Raw genomic sequence first — 11,555 nt, forward strand, 5'->3', positions numbered from 1 at the left:
CACCTTTACCTAGTGGGGATGGAAAGGCAGAGAGGATGATGAGTAAGATACAGTCCTTGTCCTCAACTCCAGAGAAGAAAATAACCACAGATAATATACTAAAATGGAAAGCTCAAAAACATATGTATTATGAAAATACAGTGAAGAATACCTAACATAAGCTTGGTGGCCAGAGAGAGGCCCAGCAAGGTTACCAAGGACGGCTTCCTGTGAGAGTAATGTGTAAGCTTCACCTCACAGCAAGAACAGGAATTGGCTAAAGGATGGAGGAGCATTCAGAGCAAAAGGGGCTACAAAGGTAAAGACAGTGATGGATGCAAATCAAACTACCCTGAAATACCATTTTTCACCTACCAGGTTGGCAAAGACCCCAAAATATGCTAAACTGTTTATGAAAAAACAAGCACCTTCATATATTGCTGGTGAAGGTATACACTGGCACAGCCTCTAAGGGAAGCAATTTGGCAATACCTATTAAAATTTCAAATCCACATACTTCCTGACTCAGCAAGTCCACTTTTAAGTATTTTAGAGTTTGATTCATTAACACAAATATTATTCATTACACAGTGTATTTTAATAAACTAAAGCATCTGCACACAATAAGTACTATATACATACTATTAAAAAAAGAACAAGGTGCAGAATAGCTTAAATAATATGTTATCACTGAGTAAAAAGGGATGGGATAAAGAAAAAGAATATTTCACCCTGTTGATTTGAATGTATATATTATTTCTGGAAGGAAACACAAGAAATTGATTAACATTGGTTACTTCCAGGGACAAAAACTGAGTGCCCGGTGACAGGAATAAGAAAAAGACTTTTCATTGCATACTCTTCCGTATCGTTTACATTTTGAACCATTTTAATGTGCTACTGATCCATAAGTAATTAAATAAGCACAACATCTAATGGAAATTAAAGCAGTCTGAAATCAATGGAAAATGAAGTTCTAGACAAGAACTGATTAGAAATGAAGCTCAACAGGTGGACAGGAGTAAATTCATGAAAGGCCTTGTTTTAGCACACTAAGGATAATAAAGGTTCACCTGCAATACTGTTTCTCAAAGTCTGATCTGGGGACCACTTGCAAACATGGAGAGCTTGTTAAAAATGCAAAGCCCTGGACAAAGCATCAGCAACCTTAAGGGTATGGTTCAGAGAGGCAGAGTCTGGGAGTTCTCCACAAACTGAATCTTTATATTGAGGGGGATGAGAATAAGGTTCAGGTACCTGCATTCTAACGAATTCCCTGGGTGACTCTATAGGTTATAGGGAGCTTCTGAGGGGTTCTAAGCAGAGGAGTAAAGGGGCCAGATGTTCACTTTGGATAGACCATTCTGGTTCCTGTGTCTGGAAGATTTGAAAGGAGTGAGGCTCTGTTAGAAGGCTCTCTGGCAGTACTCCAGATCATGTTCTTTAATTTGATAAATACTCATATTGCATACACTACACTCATTGCACATGTGGCAAAAATATTATCTACCCAAGAACTACAACCTAAGCTACACCAGTGTTTTCAGGAAACTGAGTAAGGGAAACAAAATCCAAGGCACAGCAACTCCCAAATCTGCTAAGAAGACAATCACTAGGAAGAATGTAAGCCAATAATAGAGGCACGACTAAATGAAATTATTCTATCCCATTAGGAAACTAATTTTTTAAAAAAAACTAAAAATGGAAACCATTAAAGGGGGTTGCTTCTGGGGTTGTAAGACTTGGAGTGGGGGCAGAGAAGGGTGGAAACTGCTCATTTCTTATTTGGTATGTATTAAAATATTTTGAAATGAAACATTCTTTGGCCAATAAGGCATGTTTATGATGTCAAAACCCTTTCCAATCAGCTTTGATTCACCTAAAGGTCTAGCCTGTGAGTGTCATCAACCCTGTTAATATAAGCTCCACATCCACCAACAGCTACATCGCTTATGATGCAAGTAAACTGTAATAATAGTTCAATTAGCCCTTGCAAAGTCTTGAGCCAGTAGATGTAAAATCACTGATTAGAAATCCTCTATTCACAAGAAAAGTCACTAATCGGTTAGGGGGAAGGGAAATGCAAGAATTAAAAATAAACCAATGTAAAACCAATATGAAAGAGCAAATGAAAGCCAAACTTTGACCCAGTCTGTACATGCTTTATCAGCTAAAAAGTATTTCCTCTAATTGTTTAAGTTTCTACAAAGTTAGAGAACCACAAGTCTTCAGGGTATGAAATTACACTGGCACTCCATCCCTCTTCTTCCATTTGCATTTTAACAAGTAACCTAATAGAGATCTATTTTGCCACAAAACAATTACCACCACCACAACAAAAGAGAATCCTCTGATACAAAACTTACGAGGACACCACAGACACAGCCAGCCACGGTGCCAGAAGACTCAAGTAAGCACTTGGCCACTTTCTTTTATACCCAATTCACATGATTCATATACCTTAGTATCTTTTACCCCAGGAAAACAGCAAACAGTATTAATCATCTTATCATTCCTATTACAGAATCCCATTTTAGAACAACTTCACACAGCCTAGTATTATTTGGTCTGTTCCTGATCTCTGCTCCGGGCTCCACCTAATACTATGCCATTCTGAATACTGGCCTTAACATAAATGATAAAACTCAAATCAGTAAGAAACAAATCCAATAAAATTTAATTGAAATGATAGCAACAACAACTATCTCAAAATTGTGTCCTACAGTCCAGAAGTTTTACTTCAAAGGTTTTCTTACTCCAAACAGCATACTTAGCAATAGGCAAATATTTACCTATTACAGATTTCTCTTCAGATACTCAGAGTGCGTGTACTAGGTAGTTCAATTTTTAAAGACTTGATTTGCCTTACATTTAAAAAGTTTTGATTAGTGTCAATCTAGTTCAGAGGTCCAAGAATTAATCTAATTCAGATGCCACTCATATTCTCGAGGGCTTGTAAAAGTTCTTCAGTTTTAAAATACCAGAAAGGGCCTTGGAGGCTACCTAGTCCAATCCTAGTATTTCACACACTGAACTAGATGAAAGCACTTTGAAAACGACAGCACAACACAAAAAGTATCGTTGTCACCAAGGAGGCCCACGGAAGTTAAAAAGAAGTAGAGGAAGTTAACCACAGAGAACCTGGGCCTGGATCCAAGCTCCTGACCCCCAATCCCACACGCTGAACATGCCAGTCAAGTGTACTATTTTTACTTGTCGTGAGAGGCTTCCATAAAATTGTATGAAGAACATATTTATGGGTATATGGCATTTGACAACTTCTAAAAAGTAGATCTGCAAAATTAGGAGTACAACCCATATGGCACACCTCTTTCCCAAATCACCAATTCCCTGAAACGCTTGCTTCAGACATTTTTATTCCCTGCCTCACCCTCAACTTCACTCCCTAACACAAACTCAACTACTCCGACCTCCTGCTCCAACTGTCTGCTGATTTACTCTTTAAATGATGCAAATGTCTTCTATAAATTGCTACCTTCAAACACTTAGGAAAAGGAGAGAACTCTGCACCTAGCATGGCCACCCGATGAATACAGGGGCCCTCCTCAATTAACTCATTAAACAGTCAAGAAGTTAAATGCTGAAAACGGTCAGTACTTAAACAAGGATGATTTACAATTTCATTTTGATACCTCCACAAAATATTACCAAAAGACTGCTGATGATTACGAACCAGGAGTTCAGAACAGGCTGTCTACTCTTGCACGGAATTCTACAGGATTATGGTTAAAGGCAATTTATTCCAGAGCCTTTTGATGCCTTTTGCAGTGTCAACAATTAGAGATTTCCAGTGGAGATTTTTCTGGACACATTGCTCATGGTAGCATCATCACTCTCCTTTCCTTAAAGTGGGTGGGGACATGGGATCAGAAGTTCCAAAAATAAGAGTGAAGGCAAATAAGATTCAGGGTCTTTTTTCCCCCCTTAGGTGTATTTATATACTTGGCAAAGATATCAGTAAATATCTATACCAAATACAGTCTGTTGTGGAGGCACTACTATATTATATCGACCTAGACGCTGTATTTCATAATTACCGTGTTTACCTGCCTTTTGTCTGGACCTTTCTACTTAACAACATACATTCAAATTTTCCCCGCTGCTCTGCCCAGCACTGGAGACACGTGAGCTTTTGAAACAAACTCCTGGAACCTTGTCTGAGAACCACGTTCCAGCGCGGAAAAGGCTCAAGCAGACGGGCTGCCCGGCGTGCCCAGGCCTGGCAGTCCTGCCCAGTAAAAGGGGGTGTGTCTGCGGTACCATAGCCTCTTTTCCGCTGCCCACAGCGGCGCCCAGGGGCTCCCTTTCCCCAGGGGCGGCCTGCGGAGCTATTCCCATAACGCCCCCCCCCCCCCCGCCAAAGTCACGGCCGAGCCAGTGAGCGAACCAGCGCCGGGCCGAGGCACAAGGGCGGGGACCCACCAACTGCTTCAGGTCCTCCTCAGAGAGCTCCGCGTAACGGTACCGCTGCTGCTCGAACTCGTACCGGGTGGTTTTGGCCACCACCACCACCCGGGACGGGCGGAAGCCGCCGTCGGGGCGGCTGCCACAGCCCGCCAGCTCGCGCGGCTGCCCCTGCCCCAGGTGCCGCCGGCCGCCGCCGTCACCGCCGAGCCGCGGCCGCGCGGCGGGGCCTCCCGCCCCTGGCCCCCTCAGCGCCGCTGCCCGGCCGCCCGCCACGCGACGACAGCTGCCCAGCAGGAAGCCTCGGTAACAAGTCATCATCAGCCCGGCAGCGGCTGCAGGCCCGGGCTCCCGCCTCCGCTTCCAGCCGCCAGCAGTGCGCGCCGCTCGCGCCGCCCCGGCCTCTACGTTCCAGCCGCGCGGGCAGAGGTTAAGTGCACAGCCGTGCGTGGCCGGCGCCGCGAAGGGGACGTGCCCAGACGTTGACGGGGGCGGGGAAAGCCGGGCGATTGGGAGTCGGGAGAGCCCTCGAGAGGGAAAGGTGGGCGGGGAAAAGCTGGAGGCCTCCAGGTGGTGGGTTGTGTTTGTTTGGGGAGCCTTTTCCATCGACGCCTGCGCAGTAGCCGCTTCCCCGCCCTGGGACCGACCTCCAGCTCCACCCCTTTCCCCCCGCGGTCTCCACCCTCCCCCGGGCCACCTCTGCCAGCCAATCAGAACCCGCAGCGGTTTCGGGGGCCGAGAGCTTCAGGGATTGGCTGCGGCCGGGGGAAGGGCCGGAATTCTATTTGGTGTTGGAGCTGAACCCAGCTGGAACCGCTCTGAGGCTGCGCCGGGCTTGCGAGTGCGGTTTTAAGGGCTTGGCGGGAACGTGAGTGAGGCTGCAGCTTCTTGCTCAGGGTCAGTTCTTTTTTTCGTTATTGCACATAAGACTAGACTCTTTAATTATTGCGCATAAGACTAGACCCTTTGTTCGTTCATTCAGCCACCGCGTATTGGATGGGTGATATGTCCAGCCCTGGACCAGGGATTGAGGAGACGGACTCAGGACCAGCTGCACAATTTGCGGGGCCTAGTGCAAAATGAAAACGCAGAGTCCCTTGTTCAGAAATTGCTAAGAATTGCAAGAGGGATAGAGAGCAGTAAGCCGAGCACCGGGCTCATTTAAGCATGGTACCATGTGGGACTGCGCAGGTGGTATAGCTCCTGCTAACCTCCAAAAAACTGTTGGGGCGGAGGGGAGGTGTTAGCCTTTGAGAAAGTTAGAGGATGATGGATAGACGAGTCTGGCCAAGTGGAAAATTTCTAGATGGGAAGATATGGTTGAAAAAGTAGGTAGGAAAAGAGTGAAGGGTTAAGAATGTTAATAATTTGGACCTTATCCTGTAGGCAGTAGTTAGCCTTTTGAAGGCTTTTAACTGGAAAGAAATGAGTCCTGAGAGCAATGTTTGATGACTATTGATCTGGCTTTCGAATGTGGAACAAATTGGGAGGCAAGAGGAGGAAGGGAGACTTGGGCGCTGTTGGAATAGTTACACTTGGATCGAAGCTAGAGTAAAAGTAATGGAAATGGAAGAAAATGCTCCTGTTACAAGAGGAGAATCAAATGGCAGTGCACAGCCTAGTGTTTATCCCTACTGCTCTTTAGATCCTTTTGCTTTGGCACTCTCTTTGCTTCTTTGTAGTCCTAGCACTATCAGTAACTAGCTTTTGGACTTTGGGCAGGTTGCTTCATCTTTCTGGGCCTCAGATTCCTCATCTATAAAGTGAGGGAGTTGAACTAGAGTGATTCCAAGGTTCTGCCAAGCCCAAATTGATTCCAAATTGATTCCAAATCTGTGACTTTTACTTTTCAGCTAGCCACCAACGCCAGCATCCACTATTGGGTTCACTGAATATTTACTGAGTCCCTTCTACGTGCCAGGTAGTGTATTAGACTGGGAAATACACAGTGCAGTCTGATAGATGTTTGCTTTTAGTAGGTCACTGACCCCTTCTGGCCAGGAACTTTGCCTCACAGCAGCTGCTAATAGTGACTCGTAGTGCACCCTAAAGCGCACCTCTTAACTTCTGTGGGATGTGAGTTACTCATTTGTAACCTTGAACATCCTCAAGGTCCTTTCTAGTCTTACTAGTTCAACACTTTATAATTCCTTAGATACTAGGAAGGAAGAAAAGGGAGAAGTCACAGATGACACTGAGCTTTGAAGTTTGGTGACTAGGAGAATGTCAGTTGATCCATTTGACAGAAAAAATGAATTTAGAAAACCCGTTCTGGATCAAAGTCTATGAGTTTTGTTATGCATATGCAAAATTTCAGACCCCTTTTCTTCCCATTTCACAGATAAGTACTCAAATTTTTGGATCTCCCCCGTTTCCAGCTACAAACTTGTCTACACTGACATCTTCTCATTTGGTATATCTCTTTGTCCATTGTTATTTTGGGATCCCATCTCCTTCCACCTGCTCAGAAATATTACTCTCTCAGGTTATCACCTTTAATATACCTTTAATTATCCCTCTCTATTGGACTTTTCCTCCTCACTGTTTAAACATGCTCATGTCTGTGACATCTTTAAATTAAAAAAAAAAAAACAAAGAAACCTTTTATGCCCTAGCTTTTATATATTGCCTGTTTTCCCTTTACAGCTAAGATTCTTGAAAGAGTAGTTGGTTCATCATTGGTCAACATCCCTGCTGCCTATTCATCTGTCAACCTGTTGTAATCTAGTTTCTCCGTGCTACTTTACTAATTACTGCTATTTCCATGGTGACCAAAGATGTGATTGTAAACTCAGAAGACATTTATCAGCCCTTAACTGACTTGGTCTTTCTGCAGCATTTGAAATGGTTATCATTTCCTTTTGAAATTTTTTACTCTGGTTCACAGCACACCAGTCCCTAATGGTGGTCCTCCCATCTTTCTGTCCCTTTTCTGGGTTCTTCCTAAGCTCATATTTGGGATCTATCCTTCCCTATCCTTGCCTTCCCTTCTCTCTGTCTCTCTCTCTCTCTGTCTCTTTCTCTCTCTCTCCACTCTTCTGCATGAGCTTATCTACTCTTGTGTAATGAAAAGAGCTTGGGTTTGGGATTTAAAAAGACCTTGGTTCAAATCCCAGCTTTACCGTTTATTACCTTTGTCAACCTTGAACTGTTCCCTTAATCTTTCTGAGCCTACTTCTTCATTTACAAAATGTAATAGCTTCCTTGTAAAGCTGTAAATATATGTACAAATGCCTAGCCACATGCCCATTACGAAGTATACACTTGGCAAATATTAGCCCTTTTCCCCTTCCATGACTTCAGCTACTACCAGTATCTTTAGCCCAGACTATCTCCGGAGCTTTACATCCTTATTTCTAGCTTCCTGTTGGATAACATCTCTTGAGTCTTATGTATACAACACGTCAATGGAGATCACATTATATTTGATTGCCTGCTATGGGCGAAGCACCCTGCCTAGGTGTTGGAGATTAAATGGTAAATAAATAAGTAGTCTCTCCCCTTGAAGAACATACAGTCTGTGCAATGGTAAAATTATTCACAGGGTGCTGTAGGAATTTGGAGGAACAGGTTTTAATTCAGCGTAAGTGGAGTTAGGGAAAGCTTTCTGGAAATGTCTCAAGCTAAACCTTAAAGAATGAGTTAGGTATTAGCCAGAATCAGCAAGAGTAAGAAAGGAATTCCACAGAGGAAACAGTATGAACAAAGATATGGAGTAATAAAATAGCAGTTCTGAAATCCTAGAACACTTAGAGAGAGGCAGGCAACAGTGGGAGGTGAGGCTAGAGAGGTTGAGAGGGGGAAAGACATGAAGTGTTATATCCACGCTTAGGAACTTGGCTATTACCCTGTATATGCTAGGAAGCCACTGAAAGGAGAGAATGACATGGTTAGCTTTGCAAAAATTCTGAACAGAAATTTCTTAGAAGAAACACAAGCAATGAATACATATCTAAAAGATCCTCAGCGTTATCAGAAGTCAGAAAAATACAAATTAAGCTAATAGTGAAGTAGTCTTCTACATCCATTAGTTTGGCAGAAATTAAGAAATTTTGGTAATCCTCTAATTGTTTGAAAATTATTATATCATCAAGTATTTATTAGGCTAAACATTTGCCAGTTATTTCAATAACTCCTCCAATGCCATAGTTTCCAAATATCATGTTAGAAATTTCAACTATGTTCAAGTACTCGAGTTTGTCAATTCCGAGTATGATGTCAAAAATTACTCAGTACTGGGGGTATAATCTGGCCTTTGCAAAACAAACAAACCAAAGTGTTGGCATTCATGGATTTAATATCAGTTTCAACTACCCTCAAACAACTAAAATAATCTGTAGTATTATTGAATTTCAAACTCAAACCCCGCCTATGACAAGGCTGGTGTTCTTTTCTAGTGAATAAGCCTACCCAGTAGCCACATCTCAAGCAAGCTTAATTGTTCTCAACATTTTATGGGGAAGAAATTATATATCACTGTGATATTCAAAACTTGAAGATTTACAAAGGTTAAGATCTATCCTTCCCAATCCCTATAACCCCCTCCAGTTCACTTCATGTACATTCTGATTCTGAAAGATATATACGACCACCCCCTGGCTTTTTAAAAAATGACATGCACGTACTCTAAGGCCTGTATAGGATATTAGGCCTTGACAACTAAGGGTTCCTGGCTTTGGCAGTAATGGATGTAAAATATTTTAAGAGAGAACATTTTGCTGGTTTACAATTAAGCTGAATAACTTGGTATAAAAGTACTGTTGATAGAAAAGAATGTTTAGATTATCGTAATATATAATCGGATATCATATTAAATATATCTTGTGTATTGGGGGAATATTTATCTAAGTAACTTTTAATAAAAGCAGCTTCTGGGACTTCCCTGGTGGCACAGTGGTTAAGAATCCACCTGCCAATGTAGGGGACACAGGTTTGAGCCCTGGTCTGGGAAGATCCCACATGCCGCGGAGCAACTAAGCCCATGTACCACAACTACTGAGCCTGTGCTCTAGAGCCCGCGAGCCACAACTACTGAGCCCACGTGCCACAACTACTGAAGCCCGTGCACCTAGAGCCTGAGCTCTGCAATAAGAGAAGCCACCGCAATGAGAAGCCCACACACCGCAACGGAAAGTAGACTCTGCTCGCGCAAATAGAGAAAGCCCGCGTGCAGCAACGAAGACCCAATGCAGCCAAAAATAAATAAATAAATAAATTTATTTAAAAAAGCAGCTTCTATGGAAGAAGACGTATGCTTTGAAATCACCCACCTAGTAACTTGTGAAAATGAATGTCATTATATGATTGATCACTTCACATTAAAGGGGGGGACAAAGGATATAGAAAAGCCAAAAAGGAGAAGGCTAGGTGAAGATATAGGACACGGAGAAACTATAAGATGTTTCTATTTCTATTACCCCCCAAAATATTACTAAATATATGCATAAAGAGTATAAGAAGGAATAGCAGAGTGGAAATGGGTTGAAAGTCATAAGCTAAATATCATGTTTCTGCTGTTAGTAGCCATGTCATAATCCTTAAATAAAATGTTTGAGGCATTGAGAAAATTCATCTCCACAACTAAAGAGGGGTCAAGAATGAACATGTCAGGAAGATAAGGAAAATCTCTGTTTCTCTGCTTTACTTTAACAATTTAGCGTAATCCCAATGTTCCCATATCAGCTAAGATCTTATAAGAGAACCAATTCTTTAATATCTTCTCCAAATGTCTTCCTGTTTATATTACGCTTCTAATGAAAATTTTCCTCCTAGTTTGTTCTGCATCAGAGTCACTCTTTTAGAATTAAAAAGAAAACACTTAAAACTTCTGATTTTCCATTCTTTTTATTCTTCCTTTCATGTTAGAGCTCTTCTTTACTGTTTTTTTTCTTTTCCTTCTCTCAACCTTTTCTCTCTTCCTCTCTTACATTAACTTTTCTTCTCCACTTCCTGAGTCATTGCTTAATTTAGAAGTAAAGGATTTTATTTACTGTATTTCTTCTGGAGTCACTAGAAGAATTAATGAAAGTTAGATACTCTTAGTAGCTAAATTTTACTGTTATAGTTAGTGATAGGGAAAGAGGAAAACTTTCATCAATTATAACATACTAGCTAAATTGTAGTCTAAAAGAGTAATTCAACTTTCATATGCTAAACTTTCAAGCATTAGATTTGACAATAAATGCATACATATAATTGCTTTTACTATTATCTATGGTATATACTATAATAAAGCAACGTAACTTTTTAAAAATATGTACTCACATGTATACTTCCATGTGAATATTGTTCTTCAAAGTAGAAATGAAGCTATACTCTTATCCCAAATATGTTGTCACTGTTCAGAACATTTTCAGAAATCATTTTGTACTGTGAATTATTCTTCATTATGGACTGGATGTTTATGTTCTCCCAAAATTCATATGTTGAAGCCTACCCCACAATGTGATGGTATTTGGAGATGGGGCTTTGGGAGGTAATTAGGGCTAGATGAGGTTATGAGGGCCCTGGTCTGATGGGATTAATGTCCTTATAAAAAGAGACACCAGAGAACCTGCTGTCTTTTTCTCCCTACCACCTCCCCGTGCTCCTACAAGAAAAGAGGTCATGTGAGCACACAGTGAGGTGGTGGCCCCTAAAAGCCAAGAGAAGAGGCCTCAGAATGAAACCAACCTTGCCAGCATCTTGATTTTAGACTTCCCAGCCTCCAAAACTGAGAGAAATAAATTTCTGTTGTTTAAGCCACCCAATTTGTGGTATTTTGTTATGGCAGCCTGAGCACATTAAGATGCCTCTAATAGGGGAATTGTATAGGGGTCACAATCAAAAATCATTTTGAAGCCATGGGGTGATCATACTGGATTGAAAACTGAAATATGTCTATAAGTACTGAGACTAATTTTCTTGTGTAACTCCTGAAGTGTCTCTGAAACAAATCTCAAAAGAGGAACATCGAAGTTCTGTTGCACAATTGTTGAAATTACTGTGTTTTACCTTAATAATGGCATTTAAGAAAAAAAGTCATTTGGCTATAAAAGGTCTCTGAACAGCCTCACCTACTAGAATATTAATGGCAATTTAATTACATAAATAAAGCAAAGAACAAGTTAACATATTTCACTTTTTGTATAGTTACTGTTTTGATACACAGG

At 41.6% G+C, this 11,555-nt stretch overlaps 1 protein-coding gene across 2 annotated transcripts in view; it reads right to left on the minus strand.

Moving 5' to 3' along the window:
* Window positions 1-4,833, minus strand: part of NADK2 (NAD kinase 2, mitochondrial) — a 43,880-nt gene extending 39,047 nt beyond the window's left edge. For both annotated transcript variants that reach the window (XM_068532363.1, XM_068532361.1), the window contains exon 1: window positions 4,423-4,833. In XM_068532363.1, coding sequence (XP_068388464.1) covers window positions 4,423-4,725 — 303 coding nt within the window. In that variant the 5' untranslated portion in view covers window positions 4,726-4,833. The remainder of the gene's footprint in view (window positions 1-4,422) is intronic.
* Window positions 4,834-11,555: the final 6,722 nt, after the last annotated feature.

This window comes from Eschrichtius robustus, chromosome 2, assembly GCF_028021215.1.
Source record: "Eschrichtius robustus isolate mEscRob2 chromosome 2, mEscRob2.pri, whole genome shotgun sequence".
Lineage (NCBI taxonomy): Eukaryota > Metazoa > Chordata > Mammalia > Artiodactyla > Eschrichtiidae > Eschrichtius > Eschrichtius robustus.